The following is a 25,356-nucleotide window of genomic DNA, read 5'->3' as shown; positions in this document are numbered from 1 at the left end:
TCTTCAAAAGTCTGTTTTTGAAGGTATAAATTCTTGTTTTTACACATGCAGATGTGTACTAGATGTCTAAATTCACATACTCTTGGTGATTTTTTGCTTTACTTCAGATTTCCCCCCTGTGACAGGGCACTTAACCTAAAACTGGATTAGGATTATCTGTTTTCACATAAATTAATATACTGTGCTCGCCTTCTTCATCTGATAGGACTGACAGGTTAGACAAGATTTTTGGATCAACTTATTAGCTGTATGCGGCAACCTTATGATTATTGCATAAGATGCTAACTCAGAGAGAAAAATGATGTCATCTTCCCATCACATGGCTGGGAGAAGTAGGGGAATGGCATGAAGTAAAATTCCAATTAACCAGTAATCATAAAGGGAATCACTCCTTTAATCACTGCTACTTCTAATGAAAAGATTCATATGAATAAATACAAAATGAATCATGTTACCTGACAGCAGAATCTGACCTTTGTGCATTAGCAGTCAATTCCTCGAATCTGTTTATTTCCTTGTTGTTAAAATCGGTATCTTTGACCGCCTTCCAGTTAAGTGATGATCATATTGAATGGTTTGCAGTGCAGAACCGTGTACTGACTGATGGACCAAACTGTTTTCATGAAGCGTATGACTGGCCTTAGAGTGCCAACAAATCATGTTTTCTTGTATAAAACAAACAAAAAATGGATACTCTATTACTGAAGACTAATCTTTTGAAAAACTGTAGTCCTGTGGTTTCTACATCTATGGAGGTTTCTGTTGCTGGAACGCGGTCTTTTCTTTCACAAAACACTGTTTCAACACCCATCTTGCTCATACATTTGATTTGTAGCTCAAATCCATGTATTCAGTTGTTGTGCAGTTGAATATTTCTTCTTCCTTTGGCACAGCTGATCAAGACATCCTGATTGAAAGACTCATTATTGTAACTCGTTATTCCTTTGCCTGAGCAAACCATCCCTGGATCTTTTACAAACAGCCCAACATCCTACAAGGCTTCTCACCATGCAGGTCTTCTAAAAGGTGTCACGTGACACTGATTCTATCCTCTTTTGGGATCACTTTCAGAGCACTTCTTGGGCAGATACCTCTCTATATTAAAATAAACTTTTGCATTCATATGTAACTACTAAGTTCTGACATTAAAACAATTGCTTTTCGGTGTTCTCATAGTCGACTCCTGCATGTGAATGTTAGTCTGTTGTAAAAGATGTTGTTAGCTGCGTCCAAGTCACCCCTGGTTTCCATTATGACCTCTCCCCCTTGCAACACTCCTATACGCACTGTCTTTTCCAACTACAACATAAAAGAAAATCTTTGCACAGGACATTTTAAGGGCTGAGCAAGGTGAGATGAGGAGACGCTGGGGATTAAATGGAGAGTCCTGGGATAAGGGGACAAAAGCTTCAAGCCTCAGGGAGGGAATGGTCAAGAAACTGGTTGCTACACCTACATGATACTTTGTTCTTGTGCATGTGATCCAATAATAATGATAAACCTCTCTTAAGAAAGAAAATTAAGACATGGATTATCATAACAGCGTGACATGTTTTTGGACTATTTTCAAATGGACATTCCTGTAAGCGAATATGCCAGTAACGGAGGGGGGCAGAGTATCCGAGAGAGAAACACACAGTGTGTATGGACCTATAAACACACATGCTGAGAGAGCGAGAGGGAGAGAGAGGGAGGGAGAGAGAGAGAGAAGAAGGGAGAGAGAGACAGAGGCTGAGCTGATCCTCAGTCGGTTTGTGAGGGAACAGGCGAAAGAGAGACCTGCTCACACGCTGACACACATACACACACACGCACACACACACACAGGCACACTCTCAGTCTCATACACTCTCGCTCTCTTACTCGCGCTTGGGGGGGGGGGGACGGGAAGGGAAGAATGAGGAAGAAGTCCGATCTGCTGCGAGCCTTGTCCCAACAAATGCGGGCATGCTAATGAAGCACCGCTCCGGTCATCCGATCATACAGGTCAGCCGGGTCGAACTACATGGAAACGAGGAGTAGGCAACAAACGAAGATAACAGCAACAAATAACCAGGCGCTGCATGGGAATCCAGACTCTTCCCTCCTTTCGTGCGTCTCGATCGGTGGATACGCCGTCTTGGCTGGCATATAAGAGCTCCCTGCGTCTCCATTACCATTCCCCACCACTGGCTTACCTCTACTACTACTACTACTCCTCCTCTTACTCCTTGTTCTACTAATATTATTAGTAGAGCTACAGTGCAGCTTTTACTACGGACTTCTCCGGATCGTGGCCACTCAAGGGAATAAAAGGTAGGCACTCTGCAGTTTTCTGGGTGTGCTTCATTACGGATAATGACATTAATAGCGAGGTGGGCAGCTTTGCATACATTTTGCGGCTTTGTCTGGTAAAAGCAAGTTTTACACAGGGAGGTAAAGTGAATGGGATGGAAAGCGGACCCTTTCGTCTCGTGGAGCTCCGACTGAAGACTGAAAGCACCATGCGTTGGAAGGGTTTGGATGCAGTGTGGAAACGATGTTCCCTCACTCCCATTCTCCCCCACCGAGCTTTCCACACTGCGCCTTTCTTCCACTGTGATTTGGGAATGTACATAGATTGAAGCTTGGGCTTAGAAAGAACCGAGTACGATGGGAGGTGCTTATCAATGTTTTTTCGCCAAAGTGAACAGACAGCATGGTTTCATGGGGTGTATTTCTTTTTTTTTTTCTTTATTTGCTCTACACATCCACGCTCCTTCCACGCTCTCCACTCCTCTAGCCGCCTGCCCCACTTATTTATAGAGGAGTCATTACGGATGCAGAGCACGTTCAGACAGCCATGCTCTCACCTTTTTATAGGCGTTCAATGTGGAAGTTGGGTGACAAACATTCGCAACCAAAGCTAAATTTCCCTGCTCTGTATGGTAATCCTTGTAAAGAGTGAATGCGCATTGAAAGACACATTTGAGCAATTCTGCAGGTTCCATGTCCTGTGCGCCAAGCAGTGCAATTCGGAGGTGATGGAGTGCCTTTGTGCATCAGTGGAGAGCAGGTTTCGGGGAAAACCTGCGCGTGGACCCGGTGTTTGAGTTTCAGTGGGCTTCTGATTTAGTACTTTTTTACTAACAAGTTGGATTTAAAGACACAGAGGGGAAAACTGGCTTAATTTTTGTTTAATTTTCTGTCTGCTTTTGGCAAAGGTTTTTAAACCAAACGGTAGCAGAGCTTCACATATTAGTTAATGTAAACCTATACCGTAAAGTAATTATTGCCCCCGTGTGACACTCCAAGTGTCTCATCTGTTGAGGATTACTTGGCAAATCAGGCAGGTATCATGTAGGCTTTCTAGGCATTTCGCTTTCACCTGACATGAGTCGGGGCTTTAATGGTCATGACACAGAGGAACTGGAGCTCGTTCAGTGTGGATGATATAAAATATTTATTTTTAACAATAAAAAAAGAATGTCAGTCAGCCTTTACAGCTTTATTTAACTCCTAGCAGTGCTGCATTTATTTATTTATTTTTAAAGAACTCGTCCTGCTGCAGTGGTGTTAATCCAGAGTAGGTATTAAGACAAAACAGTTTAAGATTTTCGGTAAGAGACCCATTTTCCAATAATAAAATTGGAACTTTTCCCATATCAGACACCAGATTCAGGTCGCCTCTCAGTGGGTGTACATTAGGCTTGTTCTTAACCTGGTTGTGTGAGAATGTACCACACATGCACGCAACTTCCACACTTGTAGGTGACAGCTAAAGCTAAGTCAGTGCTCAGTGTCTGAGAGGAAGCTGAGTCTGTGACTAGACGTTTAACTGTATCTGATGTAAATGTAATAATTCTGTATTATTAATGCCATGAGTGTACTGAAAAAAATTCCACGTCGGATATGAATTTTTTTTTTTTCATTAAAGGACGGGAATTTTTGTTTTAATCCTAATAGTAATAGTTCAGTTTAAGGCTTTGTTTTCCTCTATGATTGTTAGGTTATGCTAACATTAGGTCAAAATGACTTTTTTTCAAGAATGACATCATTTGAAAAAAATATTTCCATTCATCTTTTTTCCCCACACATCCCTAAGCTGTTCTGCTTCTTTCAGCAAAAGAGACCCTGTTCACTATAGTTTAAAGTAAACAAGAACAAATTAGGTGATGAGAAAATCATGAGAAAAACAGTAAATTTTGCTACATCTCAGACATTCCCTTGTAAAGTAAATGCTCCTTTTTCACTGTTTTGCCACATTTTTTGTCAAGGTGTTTATGCTAATACAGTCAGTTCAACACTCAATGGGCAAGTAATTAGCCATTCAAGATGAGCTCAGAGACAGGGTCTATCTATTAGAAATCAGTGTGCAGTTTGGTGCAGTCACTGAGATTTATCATTATTTTTAGTAATTAATTATGCTGATTAGTGGGAATCCTTAGTTTAATTTGTGGGTGTATTGCTATAAAATAATGCTGGTATAGATTCAACGAGATCCTGGGAGATTTTGGACCATATTAACATGATAACATGACATGGTTACTGCCAGTTTGTGATGAGAATCTCCCACATCCCAAAAGTGCTGTCTTTGGATTGAGATCAGGTGACAATAGAGGTCATTTGAGTACAGTGAAGTCATCACCATGTTCAAGAAACCAGTTTGAGATGACTTGACCTTTGTGACAATGTTCGTTATCCTGCTGGAAGCAGCCATCAGAAGATGGGCATAGTCAGCAACTATACACATGTAGGCTATGGCGGTTAAATGATGCTCTATTGATAGTAAGAGGGCCAAAGTGTGTTAAAAAATCCCCCAGCAGCAGCAGCAGCAGCAGTGTGAACCAGAAAAGGCAGTATGGATTCATGTTTTTGTATTGTTTATGGCATATTCTGACCCTACGATCAGCACAGAAATCAGACGCTCATCAAAACAGGCAACACTTTTCCAGTCTTCTATTGTTCACTTTTGATTAGGCTGTTCTTAGCTGACAGGAGAAACACCTGGTGAGGTCTTCTGCTGCTGTGAGTTCAGAGATGCCCTTCTGCATGCCTTGGTTGTAATGAGTGGTTATTGCCGCCTTCCTATTAGCTTGAAGCAGCATAGCCAGTCTCCTCTGACCTCTGACATCAACAAAGCATTTTCACCCAGAGAACTGCCACTCACTGGATATTTTCTTCTTATTTCAAGCATTCTCTCTAAACTCTAGAGAACCTGTCTCACATCAGCAACCATGGCATGTTCAGATTCACTTAAGTCATCGTTCTTCCCCAACTTGAATGGGTTGTCCTGATATACTTAAATGCACTGAGTTGCTCCTCCTTGTGTTCTATGTGCCATCCATGAGTATATATCAGTAAAGTCAAATACAAATACTAAAATAGTAATGGTGGATAGAAAATTTATTAAAGGCTTTGTAAAGATCATTACTTATACACTAACGGTTGTTTTTGTTATAGAAATGCTAGACTCTTTAATTCCTTTAAAAGTGTGCTAAACTGTGAAAGTTAAAAAAGCAATACTCAGTTCAATAAGATCATTAGAAGGAAATGAACATGATTTATTGATGTTCAAATTCAGTTTTAGATATTTAGTGGTTAGACTCAGCTGGCCCATCACACCAGAATTTAATCCCAGCAGTGATAGAGATTAGGGCAGGACCCCCGGGAGTTTAGATGCTGGTAGTGGAGATGACGACACAGGCTTGAATGGAGGCTGAGTAATAGGGAGGAGGTTGGTTGCATGAAGGCATCTGCAAGATGTTTGGACTTGATCAGTGTTGTCACAATCAGCTTGACAGCATGGGAAACTGGAAATGGTGTAAAGCTTAGATTAGCTGCAAAAATCAGGGAAGCAGAGATGTGTGGCGACAGATCTTCCTTATCTAACTTATGCATAGGCTTCATTTCTGTAAGTGCTATGTGTTTAGTCTTAGTCAACAAAGCCAATGGCCATTGTACCTTTATTTTTGAGTGAATAGCGTTTACAGGAAATGGAAGCTTTCTGGAGTCATTAGTTGATTTGAATACTGAGTATTAGACAAGTGTCGGTGAAATAGGTCCAAATATGTTTATGTTTACATGCATTGTGTCAAAGAAAAACATTTGACTTTTTATAAGATGTTTGGCGTAGAACATTTTCATATTTGGAACTCTTGGCTTAAACAAGACAAAACTAGACACTTAAAAAATAAAGCTATATAGTTTGTTGATTGCTGTTCAGAAGAGAACTGGTGCACTGACGTATCTAATTATTTACATGTGGTGACTGTTAACTAGAAAGGAAATGCTAAGTCCAGTATTCATTATCAGCTTCAACTTCTCTTTATTTACTGAGCAATTGCACCCAAGTAGTGTCTGCAGGTTAAATAACAGCAACTGACACAAACAATAGCTTGTGTCCAGCTCCTCAAGGGAATGTAACTCTTAAGCTGCTAGATGCTTCTTTATGATCCCTAAGCTAGTCACAAACATTGTCTGTCAGCAGTTTGTGTGCAGTGGTTTTATTAGTGTTTATTTTCTTGATAATATCATCCTCCCTGTGATAAAAAACAAACAAACAGGTTTTTGACAGTACTGCAAGAGGTCTAAAGTGGCACAGTCACAGGCAATAAAACAAAAACAGAGCTGGAAGTCGCTAAAATGCTCCATAGAGCTGAAGAAACCTACTGTGAAATTATTTTTTTGGTTACACAATATGATGTCACCTCATGACTGGTGGAAGGGCACTGTCAAAAATACTTTTTTCAATGTTTCACTATTTCAGATTACAAAATACATGAAGCTATTGTGAAGATTTAATTGGCTGCTGGTGGCGTGTAACATTGTTACTGCATGTTCCTAGAAAATTGCTTAATTTTTAGGAAGCCCGATGACATAAACTATATAACCACATAAGATAAAACCACAGAATTCTTGTGAAATTTGAACCTATTGAAGAAAGGGGAAGATGTCATCTCTTTAGCAAAATGTACATAATGCAGGATATTTTTACCCACGTGCTTCCTTATGTGGATTATACCATATACATAGAAAGGGTTAAAGATGGCAAAGTTGAAGATAATTATGTGCCTTATATCATTTCCCATCTCTTGAATGAGTAGGGAACTGTAAATAAGGGAAATCATTTGGTAATTTGTTTCAGCCTTTAACAATTTAGTTCTTTTTTTTGATAGTCATTGGTCAGACGTAAAAGTAGGAAATAACCCAGTGTACTGCAGTGGCAGTCTGATCATTTCCACCTCTACAAGTGTAATAATATGACAGGACGTCTTTGTCGGGGGACTGGCTGTTAGAGAGATCCAGATAAAAAGGCTCAACATCATTCTAATGATGGTAAATGCAGACCATTAATCTTCAGTTGTTTCCAGGCGATAGTGTGTGTGTGTGTGTGTGTGTCTATTTTGGCCTGTGCTTGCACTCACATTCAGTGGAATATCCCTGTGGTTTTATTTCATTTGAAGAGGTGAGATTATGTTAGATTAGCCTCCTGTTTGCTACCTTGTATTTTTTCTTTTCATCTGCCTGTCTCTGATTCTCCTTATGGTACTGTTTTCCACATTACACTCCTCTCCTTCAGTCCCTTTCTTCTTACATCTCTTGTGCTCCCATTCTTATTTACTTTACCACATTTCTTTGTCTCGCTTTCACTCACTGGTTTAAATATTTCATTATCGCTGCCTGTCCCATAGTGAGGAAAATGCATCGCAGATAGGCTGAGAGCAGCACGCTGAGGCTGTTACCTTCACTCACTGCATTCTCAAGCACAGCATTTCATTTTAATTTAAAATAATTTTCAATTATTTTACCACTATGTTATTTGCAAAAATATGTGATTCAGTTTCAGATAAACATTAGAAGTTTATGCAAAATGTGAGGTCTTGTCTTATGTATTCCTCCTGACTTCTCTCTGTCCTTGCTCTGTTTCCTGTTGGTCTGATCAGCTGCCTTCTTGGCATCTTTGGGTGCTATCTTCAAAGGCTCTCAAGACATAACAGTTCTGGGCCAGAGAAGCAACAGCTTGTTTCGCTGCAGCACATGGTTTTCGTTTCGTTAACTTTACGCTTTCTGTCTTTGCTGTTGCCTCTGGGGAGTAAGATTCAGTGGTCCAGTTTCTGTGTCTGTTGTCTTTTTCTGAGGCTGGATTTTCGTCTGCTGTGTTCTTCTTGAAATGGAGCCAAGTTTTTGAGGTCATAACACTAGGGAAAATCATGACGGATATTCTGAAACCTGATATTTCAATTAGAAAATCCAAAATAGCAGCCACTGTTCAGCCACAAAGCCACTCAAGCACTAACAACAGACACGTTCCCTAAAGTTTGGCTCTGATACGATCCAGGTCATTATCTTTTCCTTTATCAAGTGGCCATTAATGTTACAGGATGTTCTTACAGGATGTATTTTGCAGGCAAGAAACAAGCCCTGAACTGTAAACAGTGTGGGTGATTATCTTATGTCATCTGAAGTGTAATCTTCTGATAAAGCGTTAAGCAACCAAAACTGTGTAAGGTAGGTCTATCAAGGATTCCTGTTCGTGAGGATGAATTTTAAGCAAGCCAGATGGAAAAAATGGGGGAAGGAACAGAAACTGGAGTGCTTACCCAGGGTTAGCCAATGAACTGTGTTATATTAGGAACTGTGGCATGCGCAGCTGATAGTATATACATAATCTACTGCTTTATTTTTTAAGAATGCAGACTATTAACTATGTTTTATGGTAAAAGCTAGGAGACTCAAGCCCCAAGGGGAAAGGAAGAAAGCCTGGAAGTAGTTTAAATGACCAAACGATCTAAAAACAGCCAGCAACTGCTGTATTTTGTGCAGTTTAACACAATTCACCCTTCCTCTGTTTGTGAGAGGGCTCTGGCAGCTCCAGTGTTGTTGTCACTGCAATAATTTATTCATCCTTATGTTTTTTCCTGTTTGTCCTATTCGGGGTCACAGACCCATCAAAATTGCACAGATGAACTGAATCATTTGAACAGATAAAAACACAGGAAAAACACTATAGTGCAGCGGTCCCCAACCCCCGGGCCTCGGACCAATACCGGTCCGTGAGTCGTTTGGTACCGGGCCGCGAGAGTTGAGGCTCAGGTGTCAAATGTATAGTTTTCAGGGTTTTTATCGGTTTTCAGCGTTATTTTGTTATTGTTTTTATCGTTTACTCGGTTTTCCTGGGTCTTTTCACGTGTGTTATGAATAAATCTTCTTTTTTTCGGTACCGGTACTGGTTTTATTTTGTTGTATTTATCCGTGACACCTTAAAGGCCGGTCCATGAAAATATTGTCGGGCATAAACCGGTCCGTGGCACAAAAAAGGTTGGGAACCACTGCTATAGTGAGCAATAAAGGCCGTGGGTTTTTAAGCAAGTGAGTTGCCGTGGACCAGTAAGTACCAGAAAGTACCAAAAGCAAAGTATTTCAAAAGCTGACTGAGCTCTCCTCCACATCACAGATAAGAAAGGCATAACGGCACTAATTGTGACCTTCCATTAGTAGCTTATGCTGTGCCATTTGTAGTTTTTTTCCTGTGCTTATGGACTTCTAGAGCAGTTTTTTTAAGTTGGAGGGCTGAATTTCCTAGTTCCCAGTTGGAATTTTCAACTGGAACACCCCCTAAAGTTGGAACACAAACTTTGGAGCAGCCTCACCAACCCTGACTTCACAACCCAAGATGGCGGCATGCATGTAAACGGCAGTAAAACTGTGAAACTTGTTATCAGGACAGCCACAGTTGTGTATTTGTGACTGGCTAAATAAGCCATATGAACAGCATTGAACAAGTTCTATCCATGAACGTGCTGCAGTGATGTTTTTAAGCCCCGCAAAATAAACAAGTGTGGTGCTTGTGGAGCAGGGCCTGCTGTGATTTTGGCCTTGTTTGGGTGTGTCCTGCCTTAGGTTACAAAAATGGTGGCAAATAACTCTACAATTAAGAGAGTGCTTAAGGTCAGAGAAAGGTGAGTTCTAGTGCCAGAGAGCCTTGCTGGGTTGCAGCTAGAGAGCTGTGTGTGGTGGCTGCTTACTGCTGCTCTGTGGAGAGGAGTGTGTGTTTTGTTGACTTAGCCTTTTTTTTTTTTTTAACTTATTTTTCAGTTTAGTGACTAACTCCTGGGTTTGGTTGTTTCCTTTCTTTTAAAGGTGATAGTCGTTTGTCCGTCTGTTTCAGTTTCATTCGTAATAAAAACATTAATAAAAACCTTTAATTTAACAAGTTCACCTTCATGTCACCTTTTTTTTTTCAACCCAGACACTTCTTGTCACTTTCCCACATACCCTGTATGTTTTAGGGGAACGTTAAAGGTCCAATTGCTAATTGGCAATAATAAATGAATGGCTCTACCTCGCTAAGCAGGAAAACAAACCACATTTTCCTTCCTTTTCTGACATTACTACTGGAAACATGCAAAGACTTGTAGCAATATACTGCTTCTGTTTGACATAAAAATGTACCTGCACCAATTGAGCAACATCAATCATAGTAAAATTCCCACTCACGGCTAATTTAGAGGGATGGTTTACTGAATTTCTACAAACCTACCCTGTTCCAGGTTCAGTTGTAATTTTTCTTTTGTCCTTTTTGACCATATCTACAAATTTTGCGACCTTTATAACCTCCAATTGTGTCGTGAAGCTTTAGAACATACACTCTATTGAATGGAGAAGAACTGGCTTTTGGTGTTATGTTCAGCCATCTGCCTTTTAGAAAAATGACATCTCTAAGTGAAAACAGCCAAATTCCAGAGCACACTGAATTATTGATCAGTTGGAAAAGTAACATAAAGGCTTTTGTGACCACACAAGAAGCCCATATAAGGCAAGGAGCTGCTGACTAGCATTAACCAAGGGGGAAATGGTTTCTTATGACCTTGGCAAATTGAAGTTTAATTAAGTAGACATGTAATTTTGTTGAGAGTTGATTTTCCTAATGTCTGAGCACAAAGCTCTTACACCACAGCAGAGCCCACTCAGTAAACATCGGGGCAGCAGTTAAACATTTGGTCCATTTAACCCAAATATTTAAATTCACCACTGGTGGATTTTACATTACAAAGTAACAGATTTAGCCAGCAAACATCTTCAACACCATTAAGCGAGACACACACACACACAAATACTCTCCATACTGTATACTGTATTATATTCTCAATAGATTCTTGAAGGAACTTTTATTGTGTGTTTAGCTATGAACAGTGTCAGAATGGATTCTTGGCTTAATAGGACAGAAAATTTTATTCATGTTGAAAAAATATATTTATATTCATAATAGTTATTGTAGTAGCTTGGCAAAATTGTGCTGTGTACAGCTATTGTCACATAGGAAAAACAGTGGTTCCTAACTGCAGCATAATCAAAATTATTGCGACAGTATGCAATGAATTTGTATGTATGCAATGCGATCTCATTACCCTTTAAATCATTGCTTCAAAGATGAGATCCAGGGCTTTTACTGCTTGCAGTCACTTGCCATTTTCAAGGAGACTTTGGTGCGTCAAGACACTGATAAAACAACAGTAAGACAGAGTCAGTCTGCTATCAGTTTGTGATTGAATGGGATCAAATGAACAATTACATACAGTCTGTTTGTGATATTACTGTGATTATCTATGATAAAGTGGCAAGAATCACAAGACTGTTGCTGTTAATGTGCAGAAAAATTAACATTAAACAGAAATTCACAATAACTACATTCAGAAACCAGCCAGAACCTCATACCTGGACAAGGTTTTCTGAAATCCCTCCTGACGTAGCTGCTGCACCACGCTATATTAACTGCAAATGGATAAAGGTGCTAGATGGAGAACATTACCTGACTGTCTGAGTCAGACCATGTTTGTTTGGAGACAGGTTGCCTACCTGCAGGCAACCTCCGCAATCAGCTTGCAATGGAGAGTGGTCACTGAGAGGTTGGAGGTGTTGCATGCTCCACTTGTGGGTGAATAGTTAAAAAGAAAAAAGGTTGTTTGAAAAAGGTTCTGATCTGAGCTTTGTTGTCTCTTAATTCTTCTTTTATCATTGCTTTATTGCTTTTCTTAAACAATTAAAAAGTGGTAAAATTAATTTACACTGCTGTTTTGTGTAAATTAGTTTTAATTTGCTACACTTGTTCTGTTTCAGCATGGTCGATGCATTTGGCAAACTCAGATCTCTCAAGCTGTGCTGTATGTTGTGAACTGCAGCCAGTCAGAAGACAATTTAATTTAATCTAATTTTTCAGAAACTGAATGAATTGTGGGGCATCACCAAGGCAAGAATCACATAAAAAGTCTATTTATAACTGGGAGTAACACCAAGCTGGAAATGAGCACAACAGGCCACCTTTAATTTTAATCAAGCACACTTTATGGTTCAGTCATGACGACTTTTGCTATAGCACTTTTGTGCTATAGCAAAAGGCAAAGAACATTTAAAAAAAATTTTCTGTGAAAATATGGATTTTTTTTCAAGATTCTTTTCATTGTATTTAGACATAGAGGCATTCAAAGTATAGATACAAACGTGCAAAATCTGTGTGGCTTTAATTCTGTGGAATGGTCCAGGAGTGGATATGTGTTCTTCTCCTGAAGTTTAAACTAAATTATATAACCATCCGCAACCCAGCACCTTTTATAGTAATGCAAATTTTGATGAAATGAGGTTTCACTAATTCCTCCTTTCATTCAGATAAAGTACTTTCTAATATTTTGCCTACTGCTCTGCTGTCTGACCATCACATTGTTGCATACAAAAGTGCATGCAATACAGAAACAGATGAGGCAAAGACTCCAAGGCCACCAAGATAGAAACATGCCAGAGAATTGCCTTGAGTCCACTAATAGACTCATCATGTTATAGAGCAGAGTCCCAATGCTCCAATATGTTTGATTAATTCCCATAAAAAATGAGCGGCCTTATGAAAAATATCCATGTTATTTTTCAGTGATTTGTATTTATGATGATACATTTCAGGTGTTGCAATGCCAGATTTCCAATTATGTTGTTTACCTTGGAGTAGAGCTGGGCGATAGAACGATAACGATATGTATCGCGATATAACTTTTACTCGATAGAGAAATTAAGCTATCGCGATAGACCTCGCCGCTCTTGTTCTCTTAAAAAAAAAAAAAAAAAAAAAAAAAAAAAGGTCAGCCGATCCAAATTCAGTAGCGCAGAGCCGAACCAATCACAGCCGCAGCGTCACGTCGCGTGACTTGTTACGTACAGCACAAGTGCCAAGCCGCACGTGTGTTTGTTTGGGAAGCAGCCAGCGGGTAATGGAGGAAATGAGTGTGCCGACTAGAAAAATCAACCGAGCGTGACCGAAGAGAAAACAGATGATGGTTCCAATGCCGGAGAGATTGTCGAACGGAAGAGCCATAGAAGTTCCGTAGTGTGAAGGTATTTCGGCTATTTCAAGTCTGACAAAAAACAGAGTAGCGTGCACTGTAAATTGTGCCGAAAGCAAGTCTGGAAATACAATAAACTGGTGCATGCGTCACACTGTGCGCCACGTTATTGTTTCGGTGAAATGAATTTCTACAATACTGTTACTGTTAATTCTACTCTCTGCAGTATTTAAATGCTTACATATACACACAGTTACTGTCCCTCCACACATACGACTTGGTTCTGCTTCTATGCCCCAGCTTTGTTTACTTTTTCCCACCGAGGCTTCTAGACTTCTGATTGGCCAACATTTCTACACGGTTAGGAATCTAGCGCCACCTGCTGCTTTGGCATGTTCATAGCAGCGTTTTCCTTCATTTCTGCCTTTATGTGTGGACGGGATTATTTTTTAAAACGAAAACGGAAAATCTCCGTTTTCAAAAATACCCGTGTACGTGTGGACGTAGCCTCAGTCTCTGACTGGAAGCGCTAATTCGTCATTCGGCTTTTGTCAGACTAAAGTAACTGTTAAAACTGTTTGAAAAGCTCAGCTATACAACAAGGAGAGATTGAGAATTTCCTTTTAGTTCTCAGTTTATTTGATATTGACAAAAGTTAGTCAGTTTTGTCTGTTCTTCTGTAAAACAAACTAAGATTTATTTTTAGAATTAATATTTTGTTTCTAAGTGGAATTGACAATTTAGTCTGTTTCGTTTGTTCTATTTTGAAACTTAAACGCTTTAGCGGCTGCCTTTTGTGTAGTTTGCAATATTTGCCTTTATTTATCTGAAAAAGTCTCATGTTCCTTAAGTACATCTACCCTGTTGAACTTATTATGGGAAATAAATATTTAAATCAAAACAAGCTGCTGATTATTTCACATTTTACTTGTGAGCAACGGCACATTTAAATCTTACAAATAGTTATTTGGCTTATATCGTGATAGATATCGTTATCGCCTGAAATGAAAAAAACATATCGTGATATGAAAAAATCTCATATCGCCCAGCTCTACCTTGGAGCAAGAATTTAGTTCTCGGATACGAGTCTGATGTTAGGACTAAGTTGTATCAGTTTGCATTAGGGCTGCCATTAGTCCACTAGTCACGATTACGTCGACTATTAAAATCGTAGACGACTAATTTAATAGTCGACATGTTGTTTGAAGCTTTGTAAGATCCCAAAAGACACAGGAATGAGTAGTAGGATTTAAGAGTGTAATAACGGACTGAAACAGAAGAAGGCAGCACTGCATGTACAAGGATGCCAGCTGGTTAAACCCCGAAGAAGTTGTGTCCCAGAATTCATAGCGGCCCAGAATAGTTGTCAACGATGGCGGCAGCTAGTTAGTTTTAATATTACTCTTATTATTCTTTTTGGGTCACAAAATAAAGTTTAACATATTTTCAGGCGAGAATGTAGCTGTGTAAACCTCAAATATCTGCTCAGTTTATCAAGACACCACATATTTGCAAAAGCGCTCTGACGTTTTTGGAGACGTCAGAGCCGCTAGCCGGGGGCAAGGCTCACTAGAACCGGTAAGAACACTGGACTCCTGGCAAATCGTTTTCAAACCCAAGCCGTCTTTCGCCACTCAGGTTAAACATATATAAGTCACTTAGATAACTTAAAAATGTTATTGTTTGGCTTTTTTCAGTATTTAATTTGTTTCTGAGTAAATCGGTTTGGCTGAGATTAAAGTTATAGTTTTTACACAGCTGAATAAACTTCAAGCAGACAACTGATTATCAGAACTGTGAGATGCTCAAGAATATACTGTTATATTTTAGATAGCAAGGAGCAGACGGCTGAGTTTATTAAACTCCACCGAAACGATCTGCAAATGTCATTAACATTTAATTAACTATCATCTTGTCTTTACTTTTAGTTAGCACATACCTTAAACACTTAAAGCTGTAAGCTAATGATAGTTATATAAGAGCAGATGCATGCTGGTGCAAAAATAATCGGTGACTAGTCTATTATCAAAATAATCGTTTGTGGCAGCCCTAGTTTGCATGTCCCCCCCATTTTCTCTGGTACCTGTCATTAAATGTCACTACATGGGCTTTTTATGACAAAAGTGATTAGTCTGTGTGAATGCCTACACTTAAAACACAAATAAGCACACGATTAATTTGTGAACTACCCACATCTCAATGCTAAAGTGTGTTTTGGAAACAATAAGCCCAAATCAGGCATTGAAAAATACAATCTGAAATAATTACTCAGAATGCTACACCTTTTCTCTGAAAGGTTCACCGGGGGAGATTGATGAAGCTCTTTGGGCATCTTATGGGTGTGTGATATTTAAAAGATGTCTTAATAAAGCCACCTTATTCACAAGTTACTGTTGCTGAGAGAAGTAGACTGTTTTCATAAAGGCCACTGCCAGCAGTGTCATATTAGGTAGAGCAGAGTATTATTGCTACAGGACCGCTGCAGGGAAGTTTCAGAAGCTGCTCCTTGAAAAGCCAAAGTGCTGAGCTCAGGAGCTCAAGTTTATCTTTGGTGTGATTATTCAAACTTGGTGTCCTTAAACAACTACGCAAACATCTGCCCTGAAACATGTCTGCTAATCTCTGTGGTGTTGTGTTTACAAGGTCCTAAGGCATTCATGTGAACTGAGCTATTTGGTTTTAGTCACACACCTCCCAACTTATCATGTAGGGCTGGGCGATATATCGAGTTTTTTAAAAATATCAATTTATTTTCATACGAGATATAAGATGGGACAATATCGTTTATATCGATATAGTCTATGTTACGTTATAATTATACTTGTGGAGCCGCAGGTTTGCCTCTCTTTCGTCCACTTTTGTCTCTACGCAACGTTACTCGGACTCGCCTCTCCTTCACTGAACACAACTCCCCCTCCCCCATAGCTTCACCTGCATGACAAGATGAAAGCGGAAAATCTCCGTTAGCGAGTTACCGCGGATCGCCCCGTGCGTGGGGCTGGACGGCGTCAACGTGTTAGCGAGCTAACCGCACTGAGCTAACCGCGCTAACGACAAATCCTTTCATTTTCTCAAAACTCGACAGTGCGCCTTATGTATGAATTCTGGTTGTGCTTACTGACCGCGAACCGATTTTATGTGGTACACAGCGCTCAGCAATCTGTCAAAAAATGTTTTAATATGACTTTGCTAAGCTACGGAGCTGCACCGCTTGATGGATTTTCGGAAAATTACGGCTACCGGGGAGGAGCCTCGCGGAGTGATACGTACTGTGTGTGTATAAGGACCACAAATGGCACCTGTTCAGAGACGCGGTGCAGCTGTGAAATCTGTCTCTTTGTTATTATGCTCAGCGTCTTAGTTTACATTTTGACTGCACAATTGTGAGCTTTTTGTTATGCACAAAAACAACATTGTTTTCTTTTATTTATGGACCATGATTATTTAATAAATGCTGATAATTTATTTTTGAGTAATTTCTTCATGTACATCTACGCTGTATGTAAATAAAAGTGCCCGTGTGACATCTGGGACACAGTGTGACTAAGAACTCTCTTTTTGTTCTTAACTTATGGCTTTAAAAAGAAAATATCGAGATATACATCTTATATCGCCATCCAGCTAAAAAATATCGAGATATGAATTTTGGGTCATATCGCCCAGCCCTATTATCATGTACTTTATCAATGCTGACGTGCTCTTGTACAACATTCTATCATAATATTTCATGATATTGGCACCTTGCAGGCAGCATCATTTAATGTAAGTAAATTGAAGTAAACAAATATTTTCCTGTGAAAATCACTACATTATAAAAATCATGTTAAAGGAGATTTAAATGTTAGAATTCCCCACTGGTTCCTGTTTTCAACAACATTCATTTGTCTTATTTCTAATAATACTTTGTATTTTCTCCTGTTGTTTTCTCTCTGAAGGTTCAACATCCTCATTAACACCTCAGAGTACTGGTCTTGACACCAACATGGCCCGTCGGGATCACTCCTCCCGCCTGTCCCCGACCATGAGGTTAACAGTTGTTACGGTGATCCTCTTCCTTAATCTCCATCCCTCGTTGGCCGGGGCACCCCCTGAAGCAAGCCTGGGTGGCTCTGTTTCAGCTGTGTCCACCAATAAAACTGAATGCAGTAAACCTGAGCAGTGTTCACATGGGGTGATTCTGCCTATTTGGGAGCCCCAAAACCCATCATTTGGAGACAAGGTCGCTCGTGCAACTGTTTACTTTGTGGCTTTGGTCTACATGTTCCTGGGTGTGTCCATCATCGCAGACCGCTTTATGGCATCAATAGAGGTTATAACATCACAGGAAAAGGAGATCACCATTAAGAAACCCAATGGAGAAACCACCACCACTACTGTCCGGATCTGGAATGAAACGGTCTCCAACCTTACCCTCATGGCTTTGGGCTCTTCAGCACCTGAAATCCTCCTGTCCATTATAGAAATTATTGGTCATGGGTTTGAGGCTGGCACACTGGGACCCTCCACTATTGTGGGTTCTGCAGCGTTCAACATGTTTGTCATCATCGGTATTTGTGTGTATGTCGTTCCTGATGGCGAGACAAGGAAGGTCAAGCACCTCCGTGTGTTCTTTGTCACGGCCACCTGGAGTATTTTTGCCTACATTTGGCTCTACCTGATTCTGTCAGTGATCTCACCTGGCGTTGTGCAGGTGTGGGAGGGGCTGCTCACTTTCCTCTTCTTCCCCATTTGTGTGGTGTTCGCCTGGATAGCCGATCGCCGCCTGCTGTTTTACAAGTATGTGTACAAGCGCTACCGCACTGGCAAGCAGCGTGGCATGATCATTGAGACCGAGGGTGATCGTCCACTTCCTTCCAAGGTATGATGCTGTCACTGTTGCCACAGCCGTTATCACCAGGGTTCATTTTCCACAGACATTTTTTGTATAAAGCATATAACTGTTTATTGCATTTAACTAGTCATTTACTGAAATCTGGGGAATGCACTGAATAAAATGTCAGAAAGGGTAAGACACACATTACTACCTACTATTCTTTGCTATGCTTTGGCATGTACAGTTTTTTGCAATGAACACAAGAGTGAGGACAGGACAATGAACAGTTTTCTTATCTTCAGTTCAAATAAATTAGTTTTAATGTGCCTGACCTTTCCTTTTTGGAACCTCCTTAAATTGCTTGATTTGCCCTGTTAGACTTTGTTGTTGTAGCAGTTTCTTATTCCCATATCGCACCAATGTCTTACTACCAAGTTTTGCAGAAGAAAAAATGCCTTCCTTAGTGTCGTATAAAAATCTTAACAGTTATAACTAAAGCATATCCGACATATCTGTGAGAAGAGTCAGCTAGTAAAAACATAATTAAGCTGTCCTCATCCAAACACATGGTGGAAAAGATAAGGTGCTAAGGTATGTGCGTGAAGAGTGTTCATGAGTAATGTGTACCTCAAATCTGTATTACAGAATGACATTTTGCCATGCTAAACTGTTGTTATGAAACACGCACAAATACCTTCTTAAGTATTGTCAGCTATTAATTTTTCATTTTGACTATTATCTGATGACACATGTGAAGATGAAGTGCATCACACACATCTAATTAAATCTTCAGTACTGTGGTGTAGATTGTGTTGATTTGCTACAGTTAATTTGAAGCCTGGTTGTCTCTTCTTCTGCATTTGAAAATTGCCCATGGTGTTATTGCTTGATGGCATTATAAAGAATCAGTGCTCCGTAAGTATATGAAGAACACTTTCATTTCATCTTCTGAAAAAAAATCACTAAATTAAATTCAAATATGTTCCTGAGGGAAAAAATGAGTATTTCTTGCCTTCCCGTTTAAAGAGACGAAGGACGTTTCATCAATGAAATGATTCTCTACGAAAAATGCAATGTCAGTGAAAAACAGAATACTTCTTTATTCTGACAGCTACAAAATAAAGTGACATCCAAATACTGACGGCTAATATATTACCTACCCATCCTTTGGGATCTGGTACTGTTAGCTTACCATGGTTACATGTAAAGTAAACCTTTGGAAATGTGAAAGCAAAAGTTTTTTGACCTAAATTTGGCTGACAAAACAAATAGTTTTAAGAATAAAACAGTGAGAACTGAGCTTTGAAACACTGACAGATAAAACTCTCACTGACCAGTGTCTAATAGCACCCTTCTTTGCTTTGATTGAGGGGTGTTATTGGACACCAACATGTTCACATGACTGGATTCACACAAACACTCACTATTTGATTTCATGCTTGTTGTTGTGTTCTCATCACATACATGCAGTTCTCACTTGACCTTTGAGATTACAGAAGAGCGCCTAAAGAATTGATATATTGACAAAATCTTAAATGAGGTGTACTGATTACTTCTTCCTTCCGTCCTTCTATTGCTTCTGTTTTAAGGTGGACATTGAGATGGATGGAAAGATGCTGAACTCTCATGGTGTTGACTTCCTTGATGGTCCACTGGGCTTAGATATAGATGAGAAGGACTTGGATGAGGAGGAAACACGGAAAGATATGGCCAAGATCCTGAAGGAGCTTAAACAGAAACATCCTGACAAAGAGGTTTGTAACAAAGTCAGAAATATATCTTGCTATTGCTGCTCTAGTTGCACAAGACCAAAGGTAATCTGCAATATATAAAACTACTGCTCTTTGCTTTCATTTTTACAGGGTCAGATCACCAGTCTGTTGCAGAATATTAGATAAATTCTTAATAAATTCAGGCATTTATATATATTTACAAGTGAATTTCACACTTATGTATTGGTGAATATAGAAAATTAATAGGAAACCAAAGACATTTCCAAATAAAATATGCAGTATTTTTATTTGTTCTCTCACAAAGAAAATGCTGCAGACTTACTATTTACACAAAGACGAAATTTCTGAATTCTGAAAACATTTTCAAATAAAAACTTTTTGTCCTTCTACAAGAAAAAGGATTTGCGAAAGAGAACTAAGTGGTTGGCTTGGCATGTAATTTACATCTGTTTTTTTCCCCCAGACTGTGCTTGACTTACTGTAAGTGTTTGACTCATTATAATTTTACTGCTATTTGACAGTTTCTTGTTCAGTAGTCATTGATGTGACATGTAGTTAGATCTTATTTATCCATCCGAGCTTGATGAAACTCCACCACATTGGTTCAGTGACACACAGCTTTTAAAAACATAAAATAGGATACTGTTTCAGCAGTCTGGGAGTCGGGATTTATACCCCCAGGAAATCTACTATTAATGCATGTTGTTGCACTCTTTGTGGCTTTTTGTATTTTCTCTTACCAGGTGGAGCAACTCATTGAGCTTGCCAACTACCAAGTCCTGAGCCAGCAGCAGAAGAGCCGTGCTTTCTATCGATGCCAGGCCACCCGACTGATGACAGGTGCTGGCAACATCCTGAAAAAACATGCTGCTGATCAAGCACGAAAGGCTGTGAGCATGCACGAGGTTCGCTCAGAAACTGGCGAAAACGATCCTGTCTCCAAAATCTTTTTTGAGCCCGGTTCTTACCAGTGTCTTGAGAACTGTGGCACAGTGGCAGTGAATGTGGTGCGGCGTGGCGGCGACCTGGGCAAGACGGTTTCTGTGGAGTACCGGACAGAAGATGGCACAGCCAACGCTGGCTCGGACTACGAGTTCACCGAGGGTGTAGTGGTTTTCAAGCCTGGTGAGACGATGAAGGAGGTCCGTGTGGGGATCATTGATGATGACATCTTTGAGGAGGATGAAAACTTCTTGATTCACCTTTCCAGTGTCAAAGTGTTGACATCAGAAGGCGAGGAACCTGAGGAGGGGGGCGAGTCAGCTAATCACGTTGACTCAGTGGCCTGTCTCGGCATGCCATCCACAGCAACCGTTACCATCTTTGACGACGATCATGCCGGCATCTTTACGTTTGAGGAGCCCGTATGCCATGTCAGCGAGAGCGTTGGCACCATGGAGGTGAAGGTGCTGAGAACCTCAGGGGCTCGTGGCGTGGTCATGCTGCCATACAAGACGTTGGAAGGAACAGCGCGAGGTGGTGGAGAAGACTTTGAAGACTCTCACGGCGTCCTGGAATTTCAAAACGATGAGATATTGTGAGTAACTTTGATCAGTCTCTCTTAAAATCATTAACTGGTTTTCATGTAGATAATGATCAGCTTCACTGTCATTATCCTCATATTTTTCGTAATTGTTTATTATGCATTTTGTCAGTGTAATGTTGCAAATGTTATTGGTGATGAAGTGAAAAGGCGATGGTGTCAGTGCGATGTGGTGGTTGGGATGAGCGGTAAGGTGGACTGCTCTCTCAGCACACAACAAAATCAACAATACCCCACCCCCTTTATGCTTTTTGCCTTGTCTCTGTTTCCTACTTTGCCTTACTTATGCTCTTCTTTTATTTTCATCAGACTGTTCAGACCTCTGCCTTGGTCTCTGCCTTGGTCTCTGCCGTGCTGCGATGTTAGTCTTCTGTAGATTTTATTGATTTTTGCACTCTGTAGTGTAGTTTAACTTATAAGTTCCAGTGCCGAGAAGTTGGGAAAGTGAATTATTTGTTGGGTGGTCGGTTGTTTGAATTTCAAGTAATTCGAATGTCATAGCGCTGAATTTGAACGAGATGCATTGAGCTTTCTTTGAGTAAGTCATGCAGTGGAAAACAAAGAGGACCTAGACACTGGAAAAGGTACAAGAACTCAACAGACAGCAGGGAGCTGGAGAAATGCTAAGGAGGGACATCTATCTAGTCAACTTAATTTAGATTTAAAAAAACAACAAATTAGCTCCAGCTGTCAGTCTAATGTTTGTATAATACTGGTCAATATGCTTTGAAACTGAAGATAATTCCACAGTCTTCTATTCTTGTGTATATATTTTTTCAAAACTGAAGTCCTTTCATTACCAACCATTATAAAGAATTTTTTTTTGCCAAAACATTAGGTGACATGCTGACAGTACAACTGTACAGCTGATACAGGTAAATGGTATTGTACTTAGACTGTAGCCTTGTATGTTAGTCTCCTAATAGCTGTTTTAACCTTGTTAGCAGTAAATATCAAGCTCATTGTATCATTATGTTGTTCAGACTTCATTTACACATTGACGCGGTGGTTCTTAGCCAGTTTTGGTGGCCATATTAGTTTTGCTGTGGACTATAGTTTTGTATACATTTGTTCTCCTTGTAACTGTGATTGACTTGAATCTCATGTCTTTAATGGTTACGTCTGCTTTGTTATAATGCAGTCATTCAGTGTTGCTAAAGTGCCTACACACATGCACTCCTGTAGCTGTATACATGTAAAACTGAATGTCTGTTGGTTCTTTTAATAGGAGCTCTGTATTGTGTATTTCTCACAGTAAGGTGAAATACTCTTGCGAATTATCATTTCTGGGCATTGTTCTGTAAGGTTGTTGGGCTTGTACCTTTAGCGAGATATATATACCCTATAACATACTTCAGCAGTTTACCTTGTTACCTTTAGGCATTATGTTTATTTATGGGAGCTGTGATCATCCCTAAATATCATCACATGTTACCGGCTGTATAACAACCGTCATTTAAATATCCACACCATCACTGTTTCGTTGACCACTCAATCGATCCCAGTATAGCAACTGGAATGAGGTTGAAGTAACTGATACTGAGTATACTGATGAAATGATTTCACTAAATCAACTGTACTGCTTCCTTATAAAATGGATTTCTGACCTATAAATCAGATGCTAAGAGTGTTTAGTTAGTGAGTCTTTGCCCATACTGTTTATCTTAGCTTTTCTGGCTGTGGAGGAGGTTCTTTATCTTCACAGAGAACATGAGCACGACTGTGAACTGCTGCTGGTGTGGTCTCATAATAAGTAAATGAGATTTTAAAGCTGATATTGAACTACAGGAATAAACTGTACTTGACTTTGTTTAGCAGTGCGGAAAGAGATGGAAAGCACTGTGCTCTTTTAGCTGGCTGGCTTCAGTTATTGGTTACTGTAGTTTGCCTTGGAAACCAAAGGTTTGCTTACAGTGCTTGTTTGGAAATGTTCAGTTTGTATGAGAGATGGAAGAAGAGTTGTAATGACATTAAACAAAGTGTGCTGCCATAATGAATGAATAGGAGAGACGCTGTCTTAGTAACAGTAGTCTTAAACTCTTTCTGTGTCAGCCTCTACTGTTTTAGGTCAGATTTGAAGCAGATGTCTGCAGGACTTGCTTTTTCAGCCTGTGGCAGACAGAATAGTTTCCACAGCTTATAGCGCTTACAGCCAGGAATAAGTGGGTTTTAATAATACTTTGTCCAAATCAAATGATGGACTGTACATCCGGCTATCATGGTTACTGTGTGTGTGTGTGTGTGTGTGTGTGTGTGTGTGTGTGTGTGTGTGTGTATATGTGTGTTTCTTTAGGGGAAGACTGAGTTGCTAAGTGATGACTGTAGACTACAGGAGATGTGCCTGAAGTGAAAAGTATTCTAAACATGCCACAAATGTTATCTATGTTATGTAGAAGCCATTTTGCTATTGGGAAATCAGGGGTTTGATTCCCAGACAAGTCATTTAACCACTTGGGGAGTAAGTGTGCCTATAACTCATCTGTGGTGACTTTTTTATATGAATAACTTAAAACTGTAGGTGCTAAATCAAAAGGAAACCCCAAAGCATTATAAATAATAATAACAGAGAGACCAAAAATTAAGACTTCATGTCATGGCGAGCGATAGAATATCTGAAATTTTAACAGTAATTTAACCAAAACTTGAGCTTTCATTTAAGAATAACACACATGACTGCAACATGGTAACTTAATTTGTGCACATGCATAAATCTTAGTTAAAGTATTTTAACTTTGTGGTTTTATACTTCACTGTACCGTCCTTCTTTCCAAGCCTTGGAGTCAAGCAGTTGTTGCATATAAAAAGGAGGATGCTACACTGTGCCTTGTCTTCTGGATAAAGTTTCACGCCTTTAATGTGATGCGGTTAAAAAATAGCTGCTCTTGATATATGGCCAGAAACTGGTTATGCTGTTGCAAGCACAGCAAAGGAACTAAACTTTTAAGGACAGATACATGTAACGAATAATATGGTAACAAATAGTAACGACAACTTACCGTTCCATACCATTTATGGCCCTAATTATTTTGCAACACTTGTCCCATGCTGGGCTTTTTTAGAAAATATGCATTCCCACAGAAATACACAGTGTAAGTCAGAAATGAGCCATTGGGGCCCTGACATGTCCCTTTAGGGAAAAGCATTGAACGATTTTGCTGAGAAAAAAGAAATTACAAAATAGCTGATCTAAATATGATTGCCTCGAGGCTGACTCTACCCTGATTCTGTTTTCTGTGACAGAGGAGAGGGAATGAGGTAGAAAGAGAGAGCTAGGGGTGGTACTGTGAGGAGAGAGATTAGTGTGAATGGAGGCAGTGATGGGAGCGTAGTGGGGTGGACGGAGGAGGGAGTGAGAAAGAGAAAAGTTGTAGTTCTCTAAAGTTGTGGTAATTTTCTATACGTACTAGCCCCTGCCTTTTTTTTTCTCCAATTTTCTTTTTCACCCCTTTGTATCTCTGCGTCTGAAAGAGGACCTGTGCAATTTGTCTCCAGAGTAGCTTGTGAGGTCTTGCCTAGTGTGTTTTGTGAAAGACGGAAATGTACATGATTGTGCTTGTGTGTGTGTTTGTGTGAGAGAGAGAGAACAATAGGAAGAGCACATAGACAACACCACATCCAGTGCTCAGTGCTGTCAAATTACCTCTCTACCAGCTCAGTGCTGCACATTTGTGTTTGTGTGGGTGTACTTTGCTATCCACCTTGTGGTTTAATGTGCCAATACAGATGCTTGAATTTACCAGCTGTGACATTGACACTGGTATTGTTTTCACTTTGTAGGTCTGTCTATCCGTCATCATGACAAGATGTTGCTGGAATTACCACAATGATGGTTTTGAGCCCTTGGGAGATGTTTATTTGTCTGTCTCTATGCAGATTTTGCCACAATAATAGTACTGCAAGATACAGTGATGAAGGTTTCCAAGTGCAAACAGGATGTAGTCAAAGAACTCCTTGGGAGGCAGTAATTTAAAGTACTACTAC

General features: G+C 39.9%; 1 protein-coding gene across 1 annotated transcript in view; it reads left to right on the top strand.

Moving 5' to 3' along the window:
• Positions 1-1,914: 1,914 nt before the first annotated feature.
• slc8a1b (solute carrier family 8 member 1b) overlaps positions 1,915-25,356 on the top strand; it is a 135,517-nt gene continuing 112,075 nt past the window's right edge. The window contains exons 1-4 of the mRNA XM_085369056.1: positions 1,915-2,295; positions 17,222-18,144; positions 19,689-19,853; positions 20,576-21,369. Coding sequence (XP_085225182.1) covers positions 17,269-18,144; positions 19,689-19,853; positions 20,576-21,369 — 1,835 coding nt within the window. The 5' untranslated portion in view covers positions 1,915-2,295; positions 17,222-17,268. The remainder of the gene's footprint in view (positions 2,296-17,221; positions 18,145-19,688; positions 19,854-20,575; positions 21,370-25,356) is intronic.

Source organism: Diplotaxodon limnothrissa, linkage group LG13 (genome assembly GCF_057381915.1).
Source record: "Diplotaxodon limnothrissa isolate DT_005_m linkage group LG13, D_limnothrissa_male_GT1.1, whole genome shotgun sequence".
Lineage (NCBI taxonomy): Eukaryota > Metazoa > Chordata > Actinopteri > Cichliformes > Cichlidae > Diplotaxodon > Diplotaxodon limnothrissa.
The sequence above is the reverse complement of the archived record's forward strand: the minus strand, read 5'-3'. Positions and strand labels throughout refer to the sequence as shown.